This window comes from Sylvia atricapilla, chromosome 3, assembly GCF_009819655.1.
Source record: "Sylvia atricapilla isolate bSylAtr1 chromosome 3, bSylAtr1.pri, whole genome shotgun sequence".
In the NCBI taxonomy this organism is placed as follows: Eukaryota; Metazoa; Chordata; class Aves; order Passeriformes; family Sylviidae; genus Sylvia; species Sylvia atricapilla.
In genome coordinates this window covers 40,482,074-40,494,228 of record NC_089142.1, presented here as the reverse complement: position 1 = coordinate 40,494,228, position 12,155 = coordinate 40,482,074, and the positions used below count along the sequence as shown (strand labels likewise).

Sequence of the window (12,155 nt, the reverse complement as noted above, 5' to 3'; positions counted from 1 at the left end):
TATTTTTCTTTAGATATGTGTAATTGATTTTTTTTTTTTTTTTTTTTTTTTTTTTGGTCTAGCTCATACTATATGCTGTGTGTATCAAATATGGGTCACTGTAATACAAGCTATACTTAAACAGACTGAACCCCATTAGGAATATGTGCGATTGACTGATCTCATGTGGCAGTGTTAAGCTCTGGAACTATATTCCTCACCCAGTTTTCAGAGAGATCTTTGGATGTTCAGGGATATTACACACATCTCAGAATTTTAGAAGTTTTATGGAGTATGTTTATAAATGTCACTTACTACACATTGGAAAGCTGACAATAGGTTAACTTTACATTTTGGCACCTGCATTAAATGCGTACTGAATGTTAAAGCTGGTTCTTGGTGTCACAAGAATTGTGACTCATGTAAAGCTGATACATAGATGTATTAGCAATGCCACTAAATTTTTGATTTTAATATCACCATAAAGTGAAAGAGGTCACTGATCACCTACTTAAGGAAATTGACTATTGCTGTTAGAAACAAGAGTGTGAGATGATACAAGTTCAAAAACAAACCAACAATACCCAATTCTAGGCCAGTGACTGTTACAGAAGAACATAAATTCAGGGAGAGATCTGTGCCTAAAAGGTCTGGTATGACACCAGTTGTGAAAAAGGTAAAAGGTTTTACATCCAAGTAAGTTCCCTTTGATTTACTGTATCTTCTCCGAAAAAAATGTACTAGTACAGGCAACTTGCGAAGCATGTCTTCATGAACAGATAACCCATTTAACTAAATCAGAATTCAGCTTTGCAGCTTTTTTCCACTGTAATTTTTTTCATAAATAAGATGCAGAAATAAACTGCTTCGGTGCAAAGAAATACATTTTAACTATGTGTTTAATAAGCAAGCTAATTGCTAGTGAATACGTGCATGTTTATCAAAACACTGTTACAGATAAATAATCAGTTATAAATTATAACATCCCCCTCAATTATATCTTTCATATAGAGTAAGCAGTCATATTTATTAGCAAAATAAGGCGTAATTTACAACACACAACTTTTACATGCATTGGTAGGAATATAAATAACAATGTATTGATCCAATCTCACTACACTCTTGGCTCTGGGTAAGAGAGGAATTTTTGGAAAGTAGGTAGCATAACCATTCAGATGTCCTAGAAGGATGTCTTGTGAGAGACAGAAAGAAACTAGAAATAAGCTTAAGAAAAGCTGTTGAGGAATACAGTTTCCAGGATGCATTGAATTTGATTTTCAGTTCAGATTTTATATTCTCTGTCTAACAATAAAAAAGATTGTGTATGAAAAGCTTTATATACTCTGCCAACAACTGGAATTCTGTCACTTCCTGTAAATATGAAAATTATTTTTTGACACAAATGCACTTATATGGGTAGTGACTGTATGCCAATAAAAAGAGCATACGATCTCTGTATTTAAATGTTTCAGAAATCTTACTATAATGGCCTACTCGTCACTCAATAATTAAATACATCTCGGTACTCTTGTCAGTATCACATACTTTAAACTTCTTTGGGCTTTGGAAACCCCCCTTAGGAATGTCTTTCACCAGAAAAGGCTAAAATAACAGTTGTTCTTTTTAATTTCATACATCTGAAGTGATCCTAAAATGCAAATACATACAAAAATGGGAATGTGTCATTTTAAAATAAACGCTGAAAAAAACATTTCAGTGCACTACAGGAAAGCAATACATACGATTTTGAATGTCAGGTAGCAACATGACAGTTGGAGGCATTTCCCTTGAAAACTTTTTTAATAAATAAGGCATTGTGTGGAATCTAATGAACAATGCAAATTGTTCTGAAGGTGAATACAACCATTGTCCATATGTACATCAATGTGCCCGCTGCACTGCGTTAGAACAAGAATTAGCTCTGGCCATGGAAAGGCCAAATAAGAGTAGTTGAGTAAATATTCTGACTTTAAAGATTGAGCAACTACATGTGCTTTGAAATATGGCACAGTAACTAAAACTCTGTTCTGTACTTGAGGCACTGTCTCATGGAATAGCTACTTCTAGTTTCAAACAAGCGTGTCCTGTTAAGTAGAATACGTTGCCAGTGTCCATGTATTTATGCTTGTAACCAATTTAAAAATCACAAATATAAAAGCAATGGCAACGTAAGGTTTGGCTCTCTTGCTCAGATTTTGCGTTTCCTTTGCTGAATGAATGACAAGTAATAAAGTTGAATATGTGGTTGCATGCTTTGAAGGAAAGCTTAGTTTTGTCTCTTAAGGAGACTATCCTAGCATCAAGGAGTTGTTGGAGCTCTGGTTTCTGTTTCTTCAGTAGCTCTGAGGTGTTATTAATGACTCGTAACTCCAGTGCATCGTGAGCTTTGTTGGATAGAAAGCGGGCGAGTAGAATCTCAAGTCAGGCACGTACATACCAAGCAGGTTTTCCGTATATTTAATTGCTGTCGAGACAAGCTTTTTTGAGCCATTTCAGCAGTCCTTATTTAGCTTTAAAAAGAAAATATTCCAAACTTTAACTACATGAAGTATACTGTATTTAGAGACCTGTGAACAGGCAGATTTCAAGCAGTGAGGGTTGTAGTACCAAGCAAGGTCAGTTCATACATCAGTCTGGCACGATAGGGAAGTCAAGCCAGGACTGGTTACACTAGTCCAAATTCCCTGCAGCCTGGAGGATGCTCCTGCCCTCGGCTCTGTGCAGGCCATGCCTCCTGCCTGCGGATGCCGCAGCCAGGCAGGGAACCCAGCCTGTGATCATCTGCCTGGCGGGCACAGGAGCGCCGCCAGCTCCGATTTCTCGGCTTCTGCTGCCTTCCGGACAGCTTTGGTTTTCACTGGGCATTCTTGTTGGACCTGCAGCTCAATAAAGTGTCAGAAAACTAACAATTTTTAAAAACTGGCTTAACTCTTTTCCATTTGTGTGTGTCAGCCCTGAGCTGCCAGGGCCGCTCACCTGAACCTCAGTTGGGGGCCTTGGGCAGCAGTGCCTGCGAGGGGCAGGGAAGGCAGCCTTCCCCTTCGTGGGGCCACAGCCTGGACTTCATCTGCAAGCCGGGACACGGCGGCTCTGAGAGGCAGCGGCATGCCGGCTTGGATGGTTCCCGTGAGGAGCCTGGCCCAGGCCCAGCCATGCTGGAGCCCAGAGGTTCTGCTCCAGGCCGCAGTGCCGGCTGCTGGGATCGCTTCCCTCCTGAGCCCCGGAGCGAGAACTCTTGGACTTTGTGCCGTGCCCTGCAAGCCCGGTGTGTTTCCTGGTAATGAAAGGGACTGAAGGCTGTGGGCCCGTCGCTGTGTCATCGGAACGAGCCTCTGCTTGCGGGTCTTTCCGTGTTCCAAGACACGGGAATGAGGGGCCACACAATCAAGCAGAATCGCTCCAGGTGAAGCCCTGGGACAAGCGCCAGCGTAGCGGCTGGCATTCCCTCCGTTCCCAGCGCCGGGCGGAACCTTCCCGGCGCCCTCCCGGCGAGGCAGCCGGCACCGCCGGCCGCGGACCGGGGCGGGGCGAGAGCGGCGGCCATGTGGGGCGGCGGGGCGGCCCGGGCCCTCACCCGCGCCCTGCGGCGCCGGCGGGCGGCGGCCGCGCTGCCGGGGGCTGCGGGCGGTGAGCGGGCGCGGGGCGGCTGCGGGAGAGCGGGCGGGAGGGGCGGCGGTACGGGGCTTCGCTTGCCGGCTCCCTCGCAGCCGGGCCCCGCAGCCCTCCCGCCGGCGGCGGCCCGGGCGGTGTCTGGCAGCTGCCGGCCGCGTCCCACGGCACCCCGGCCCGTCGGCGCCAGCCCAGCGCCCGCCCGTCGGGGAGGTGCTGTTTGTTCCCCTGCCGCCTCCTTGGCGGTCCGGAGGTGTCTAGATCCCTCCGTCGCGCACTGCGGCCAAAAACCATCTTCAGGGGGTGGTTTACTCCGCGGTTTGCAGCGCGGCATTGCTGTGGTTCGGGGCTGTTGGTGACCAGGCAGCAGCTGAACGGGAGCGATTGTTCGCCGTGCTAGGGAGAGCCCCGCGCCGGCTAAAGAGCACTGGAGAACAACTGCAGCATATTGTCCCTGGCCTGTCTGTGCACCCTCCGTCAGGGGTTTTTGCTTAGGTTTCCTTACCGGTGCGTACAGTGCAAAATGAGTGTGCAGCTGTGGATGTCTCATTCCTACACGTAATGAACCCAGCGCTGCTGAGAGTGTGTGTGTGCACAGCTCACGGTCAGGGTAAACATTCTGGGGAGATTCACACTAACTGCAACATTTCAGTTCTGTAAAAAACTCTTTTCCATTCATTCTCTGAATGTGGCATTGTACATAAATTGAGGAGTACAGGGGTGGTGAACTAGAATACGTTCTTTTATTTTATCCCCAACTCCGTAAGTACGATAGTGAGCAAATGTGCAAAGATTTGCATGGTTAGTATTGTGCTAGAGCAGCACTCCTACAACTATATGTTTTGCCTCTGACTTCTTGTAAAGCTGATGTTTTCCATTTGGTTGTCTTTTATTTATGCAGATGACCATGCTGATCTGTCTTTTCAGACAGGTCTGAGAAGTATCCTTCAGGACTGCAACAGGAAAAGACAACTGAAATCCAGTGGTACCTTGCCTGTCTCTCTGACTGAAATGAAAAGCAACATGTAAGTACTGTATCTAAGATAACCTTGTGTGATAAGGGCTGCCCTTTTCTGTAACATTTTAATTTGTGGCAGTGACAGTGTCACTTGAATCTGTTTTTATATCTCAGGTTTGAATGTTTGGTGTAGCATGTTCTTGTTTTACTAATTGCCAACTAAAGAATTCCAGGCATACAGCCATCTGTTTGGGAAGGTATGTTACCCATACAATGTATAATATCTGTGTGCTACTAAACAAGTGTAACTTGAATCTCTAAAGAAATACATGTTTTACCTTTTTGGATTTTCTAATGCTTCTAGTGTTTGTTTTTCCCATATTTCAGCTGACGTGAGATATTAGTATTGGCTTAATGACATTCAGCTTTCGTTATTTAGGTTCACTGTGAAAAGACCTTTCAGCACTTCACACTCATCAGTGGATTCAAAGGAAATGAAAAAATTCCAGCTCCTTGCACATAAGTGGTGGGATGAAGAAGGAGAATATGCAGCCCTTCATTCTATGAATGATATTAGAGTGCCATTTATTAGGTGTGGTTTTGAAGACAGACTTTTTTTAATATCTGCTATTTCTGCATGACCTCAGAAAATATTGTAAAAAATGCCAATTACCAGTGCTTAAGATAACTACATATTGCATCTACTAAAGCACCTTGTGGGTTTGACCTTAATCACATCCCTTTTCTTTCAGAGATACCCTGTTGAGCATGAGTAGTAATTATCATCTGGGAAATCCACTTTCTGGAATCAGAATTCTTGATGTGGGCTGCGGTGGAGGACTGCTGAGTGAGGTGAGAAACAGTGTGCTCTGTGTTTTCTTGTTAAAAGATGTGCAACGTGTTTGAATTGTTGTAATTTCTAATCCTCCAAGGAAGACCTTTTCTCTTCTGTATGTTAGTTGCTGAGTAGAGGGCAGTGCACTCTTACAAAAAAACCCATAGAGTATTTGGTTGGCATAGTGGTGGTGGTTTACAGAGAATGAGGGAGCTGGTAATAAGAAATTCTAAAATTCTGAGATTCTAAATCAGGAAAATAAGATTTCAAGCACTGTCAAGTAAAGGAAAGGGGAAGAATGACGAAAATGTCCTTGAATATTTATTTTCTTTTTTTTTATTGCTTTATGAATCTAGGCAAGACTACTTGGAATCATGACATCCTTGTTACCAAAGAAGTAATTTTGTTATAAATTTGTATATACATTTATTTCTTTGAATGCTTATCTTCAGTGTTTGACATGAGGGTGGGGATTCTCACCTTTGATTTGACTATGGGAAATGCATGGAATAACATCAAGCACCCAAATCATACCTCTCCTGTATCAGTAGAGATTGCTGTGGTACAGGGGCTGATGTTACAGTGGCTTCCAGAGAAGTCTGCACAAACTTGGGACTGAGAAGTTACTGTTTGGGGTGGAACACTGTCCACACAGGCTCTGAACAGTGCTGTGTCCCATCAACAGACTAGGGATGTTTTGTAAATTTAGGGTTACAGATCTGGCTGACTTACTCTGGGAACTTCATCAGGATATGAAGTGAGGTGTTACAAAGGTACCTGAATCCCTCCCATGTTTTCTTTCTTTGTTTTTTTCTTCTTTTTTTGAGCAAAATCTTGTAGTCTTGCTAGAGGGGTCTCTCCAACAATGCTGGCAGAACCAGTGTGCTGCATCACCTTCTCAGGCTGAACAAATGGTGAATTTCAGGTTGGAATATCATACATGTGGTCATGTTCTGCAGCCTGTTTCAGTTTCGGAAGAGGTGATGACTAAGGTGTTAACCTTGGAGTAAGAAGACACTGGAGAAGCCTGAGTGACAGCCAAGGCTGATGCTATCCTAGTAAACATCAGTGTTTAGTTCTCAGCAGTGAGAAAGTCACAGAGATAATCATATATTAAGTAACCATTAAAAAGATATGAGGATTTACCATTACAGGTGGATGTTAAAGAAAGTAATGACAGTAATTAAATACAGCATTGTTTTCCCCCCTTTAATTACTGTGTTGATTTTCCCCCTTCGTTTTTCCTCTGTCACAGAGTAGTAGTGGAAGAAATCTTTATTCAGTGTAACAAAATGGATTGAGAACAAATGATTCTAAAAGACAATTTAGATGAATGTATAGTCCAGTATATAATTTTCTAAGAAAATTAACACCACCTTTCCCAAATGTAAGTGTTTTTTTGCTTTAATAAACACTTAAAATACAACTGCCAGAGCAGAGCTTATCATTTACAGTTGTTTGCCTTGTGTTGGTGCTTTCTGCATCTTGTATGTAAATTGCAAAGTTTCAGAAACCTTTAAGTAAATTGTTTTCATGCAGAGAATAAATGACACTCTTTTTTATTAGCCTTTAGGTAGACTGGGAGCTTCAGTTACTGGAATTGATCCTGTGGAGGACAACATTAGAACAGCAGATCGGCACAAGTCATTTGATCCGGTCCTGGCCAAGAGAATACAGTACAAGTCCAGTTCACTGGAGGAGATTGTGGAAGAGTCTATGGAAACCTTTGATGTAATTGTAGCTTCTGAAGTAGTGGAGCATGTGGCTGACCTTGAAATGTTTATCAAGTGTTGCTCTCAGGTGTTAAAGGTAAGAGAGTTTTTGCTTTCATTATTGGGAATATTTATTCTCTTTTATTATTGGCTGTTTAAAAGGGGTGTGAAAACACATCTGCACACATTTCTCCACTAAGTCAGAAGAATGTTCTAGAAGAACCTTCCATTCTTCTCCATGATACAAATACATCTTTCCAAATTCAGTAACCACAGGAAGGGGAAATTTATTTCCCCAACTCAGCCTCAGAAAAGTGTTAAGGCACTACCTAGGTTTGCATTCCATCAGGACCTTAAGAAATCTGGGTACATCTGATTTCACTCAGGTGAGAGGAAATGTGGCAGTGCTGCTGTTGATGGACAGCTGTGGCTCAGACTGCAGTGGAACTCTGTAATGATGTTTCTGACACAAGATTTTATTCCAGCACTAGCATCACATCAGATAAGATCCTGGATTGCTTTTAAGGGTTCCTGGTTAATCTTAGGAGATAATCAGGTGGTTATTCCTCTTGATACTAGTTCATTTGCTAAGGAGGATGGTAGGCGCAGCACACAAGTGGGAGCTTTTCTTTCATCTCTTTATCTTTCATCAGAAAAAATATAAATTATTTCAATGGAATGCTCTACTAATTTTTAGCCTGCTAAGGATAAAGAAATGATCCTTTATTTCTAGCAAACAGGCCTTTAAGGACTTAGAATTTGTTTCTGGCTTTGTTTCTTTACCCATTTACTTATTAAAACAAGCATGGCATGGCATTCAGCAGTCTCAAAAATTAAGGAAACATTTCACATTTAACTTTGGTTTCAATTAAAAAAGCAGCTTGTGGTTTTATTTTGATTTTTTAGTTCACTGGGTTTTTGGTTTTTTTGGGCTTTTTTTTAAAAACAGATATTATATATGCTTTAATACCTTCTATTTATCCATTTCCTGGGCAGGAAATATTATAAGTGACTTTTCTAGGTGTTCTTTGGGATAAGGAATAGTTTTTAGGCCACCTAAGACCTGATTATGTTGATTCTTTGAAGATTCCTGAGACATACTGTTAGAACATTATATTCTTTCTTGTTATGTTATAAATACCTATCCTGGGATGAAATTACTTCTTACTCTTGCATTGTGTAGACTTTGACATGGACAAATTATTTGTCTTAATGTGATTAAATTTACAATTAAAAAACCTGAAATATTATTCTAATTGAACATTCTAATATTTCAATTAGCCTGACGGTTCTTTATTCATTACGACAATCAATAAAACACAATTGTCCTACGTCCTGGGAATTGTGGTTGCAGAAAAAATAATGGGGATTGTACCAGAAGGAACACATGACTGGGAGAAATTTGTTCCCCCTGAAGAGCTGGAGCACCTCCTGGAATCAAGTAAGTTTCAGGCCAGATGGTGGGAATGCAGAGAGATATCCAAATGGTCCATAAGTGAGGCAGAGTGGGTGCTAGCAACAATACACAGCTTTTCCTGCTTGAGTTAATGGTCGTATATTAAGAGTATCATTCCTGGTTTAAAGACACTGCTGCTTACTGGATTTTGCATAAAATAAATTAAATGGAATCCTAAGAATACAGTGATTACTTGAACAAAGTCACTGTTGCAGCTGTCCTCTGTTTAATAGCCTAAGTAAAGAATTCCAGTGGTTTCCATTGTGTTCTGGTGACAGAAGGTATGCTCTGAAGTGGCTCATAAGCTCTAGGTCAGGTCTGAGGAAATAACTGTGTTGGCACTCTGGGGCTGCACTGCTGCCACTGCATTGTTTGTTGCCTTTCCTTTGGGAGAAGGCATTTTTATTTTTGGTTTGCTGCTCCATGTTCTCTATTCATATTATGTTACTAAAAGATTGCTTCCAAAATATGAAGATGAAACCTACCACAAATTCATTAGTCAGCTCTTGAGAAACTCTGTGGTACTGATTTTAATTATTTCTAGTTAAATTACCCTGATTGCTTTTAAAATAGACAAAGCACTGAGCTGGGAAGACTTCTGTCCATTGCCCTCGTTCACAACAGATGTTTTAAAACCCTCTCACCAAATATTTCACTTTGCTCTGGTTCACTGCAAAGAAACTGAAGTATGAGTGGAGCTATTCTCTTGGCAAGGTCTTTTCCTGGCACTTTGCAGTCGTGCCATAACGAATATGACTGATACTGGTTCATATACTGGTGGTTCTTTCAGTTCTTCCTTCGAAAGGAGAAGCAGGTGCAGTGGAGTGATTTGTTTTGATGGGGTGTTTGTTTTCTGCCTTCCATCCTGTGTCCTCCTGGAGCAGTGAACTGAGTGCTGCTCAGCCAGGAGTAATAAATCACATTTTATTTGCACCGAGTCCTTGATGGCATTCACACGCCTTTTTCTTACATACTTCCATTCTTAAAGGGGATCTGAAGAATCCTTGCCACGATGTGCTCAGATTTTGATTTTGGAGTGTGCTGTGTCAATCTGAAGCATGTCTCCACTTACAGAAAACGTTACCAGTCAGCCAGATGTGAGGCTGGGGTTTTCAGCAGAGCCCTGTAGCTGCTGGTGGTACGTGGCCTGGCACAGAGCTGTTGCAGCCACTGCAGGAGCAGGACCTGCTGTCACCAGTGACACTGCATGTGGGGTGTCTGACAAAGGCCACCTTCCTCTCCAGCCCAGAGGAAGAAGCATGTTTCAGACTGGCTGATGTTTCAGTGACTGCCAATATTTACGAACATCCGTTGCTCTATACGACTTCTTTCTTTCCTAGATGGCTTTTCAGTGAAGACGGTGAGTGGGATGTTGTATAATCCTCTCTCAGGCTCCTGGAGCTGGACGGAGAACACCAGCCTGAACTACGCGGTGCATGCGGTGAAGGCTGGGGCTCCCTCACACGCCACAGACACCCCGCCAGAGACTGACACTCAACAGCGCTCAGCCACAGCTGGCACAGCTGGCACTGCCCCAGAGGGCCCTGTCTGACGTGTGCTGATGGACTGCCAGCAGAACAGAAAATGAGCTTTTACTCACACGGACACAATAAAACCTTTGCTAACAGGCTTCCTGTTTGCATCGATCATACTTGCCCTGGTTTGGGCCAAATATTTATGGCCGTTTCAAAAAAAAAATCAAGTGCCCACTATCTTGTAAGATTGAAATGAGCAAACCTGTTAAAGAATAAGTATTTTCATGAGAAAGTTGCTGCAAATTGTTGGACTGGGAAATGCAAAATACTCTGTTGGTAGCTTGGAGGAAGCTTTATTATGTGGTGGCATTTTCAGTCCTGCTTGGGACTCAGATCTCCATAGAATAATGGCATAGATGTAGAGTGAGTTAGAGACCACAATGCTGTACAATAAATAAAATGCCTTAAGTATTTAAGATACTTAACTCTGTAAAAAATGTATGAAACACTTAAGATCTACAAACACTTTTTTCTGTAATACGCCTTTCTCCCTGACAAGAAATAAAATAGCCTGTTTTTTAACTCAACTCAAATACTGTTGAGTCCTGCTGTTTCTGCAGCTGACATGAGGTAACTGAAATGGAAGAAGAGTCTCTGCGACCAGAGTGCCTCAGCTGTCAAAGCCCCTTCACCATAAAGATGTTTGTATCTGTGCCTATTATTCAACTTTCTCCCTCTGCCCAAATTAAGAGAAGCTGCAGGTAAAATTTTACTAAGCAGCCAGAGCTCCATGCTAGAAGAATGACACACTGGCAGTCTGTCCTATAACTGAGGTGCCATACCTATTCATTATTATTAATGTTCTAGAGCCGAGGTAAGGAAAAGTCATTTACAATGAAAAAGGACTTCCTAAATGAAGTGTCATGTCTGTGTCTATGACTGCATCTCTTTCCTTCTTTCTCCTTTCAGCTTGTACACAGCTAGAAACATCCCTGTTTGTTTGCAGGGATGAAAATGAAGCATTTTTTATTTTTCCCCTCTTGTTTTTCTCCCTGTTTTAGTTGCTTGTTCATTTTTCCTGCTGTAGAGGTGTGGTGGGCTAAATTTTTTACACATTTGCATTCTTCCTGCTTTACTGTGTCTGCATGTTGCCTTCAGATCTGTGTTTCTGATGGATTTGATGATGCCCAGTTGATTTATAATGGAAATAATAGTAATTTATAGCTAATAAAGATGAAGTAGTATCTGGTGTGATTGCTTTCATAAGCATGAGTACGTTCTGCTTCATAATATTTCTGTGGGCTATAGCTTGGCTTTGAAAAGATTCATCATGTGAAGGGTTCAGTGATGGAGAAGTAAATAAATTGTTCCAAAGATTTATCAGTTGAAACAGTCTAACCTTAGAACCTCACCAGTGATGTCTTAACATCCTCATTTACACACTTAAGTACCTCTACCAACTGCAGTTTCGAGTTGTCACCCCTTAATTTTCTCTTAGGTAAGTGGTCTGAGATTATCTCTACAGGTATTTACCACTACCTGTGAGTTTCTGAGTTCACATAAAGTTTTGTGGTAAATATTGTTTCTGGAGCATGGCAGTAGAACTGGCTGCAGCATTTCATTAATGGTTTCACTAAGGCTGTCCACAGGATGAATACATCATTCCCCATCTGCCCTTCTTCTGCAAAGGAGTCTCTGCTCCATTGGTCATGCATGCAGTGCGGTGTATAGCGTTTAGAAAGAGTGATGCTGGAGAAAAATGTGGAGTCAAAAGAGATAATCAGTGGTCTTTGCTCCTAACTCTGTTCAGGCATGTTAAACCATGTGGTTCCAGTGAGTTCCTCTAACCAAATCATCAACATCAAAGTTACTACAACTCTGTGACTCTTATTTCAGATTTTGCCAGCAGCTCTGAAAACCATTGTGACCTGGAGAGATTCCTGAGGTAGCCAACAAGAAACATCCCCCAAGAGGCAGTCCCCCCTCTACGGATTTGTTTTGAGACTTGTCAAGTGAAATAAAAATAATGTTATAAAATTGGCATAGAAAGGGCTGATTTTGTTTTATTTAAGAGCCCAAGTCTAGATGTTTGTGTATCCTGGCTTTCTCATCCTTTCTGTTTTTTCTCACT

At 41.9% G+C, this 12,155-nt stretch overlaps 1 protein-coding gene across 1 annotated transcript; it reads left to right on the top strand.

The window, feature by feature from the left end:
- Window positions 1-3,518: 3,518 nt before the first annotated feature.
- Window positions 3,519-11,269, top strand: COQ3 (coenzyme Q3, methyltransferase). The gene is made up of 7 exons (XM_066315168.1): window positions 3,519-3,606; window positions 4,490-4,613; window positions 4,986-5,138; window positions 5,299-5,398; window positions 6,948-7,190; window positions 8,375-8,534; window positions 9,890-11,269. The coding sequence occupies exons 1-7, from the start codon at window positions 3,522-3,524 to the stop codon at window positions 10,099-10,101; spliced, it is 1,077 nt and encodes a 358-aa protein (XP_066171265.1). The 5' UTR covers window positions 3,519-3,521; the 3' UTR covers window positions 10,102-11,269.
- The last annotated feature ends 886 nt before the right edge of the window (window positions 11,270-12,155 follow it).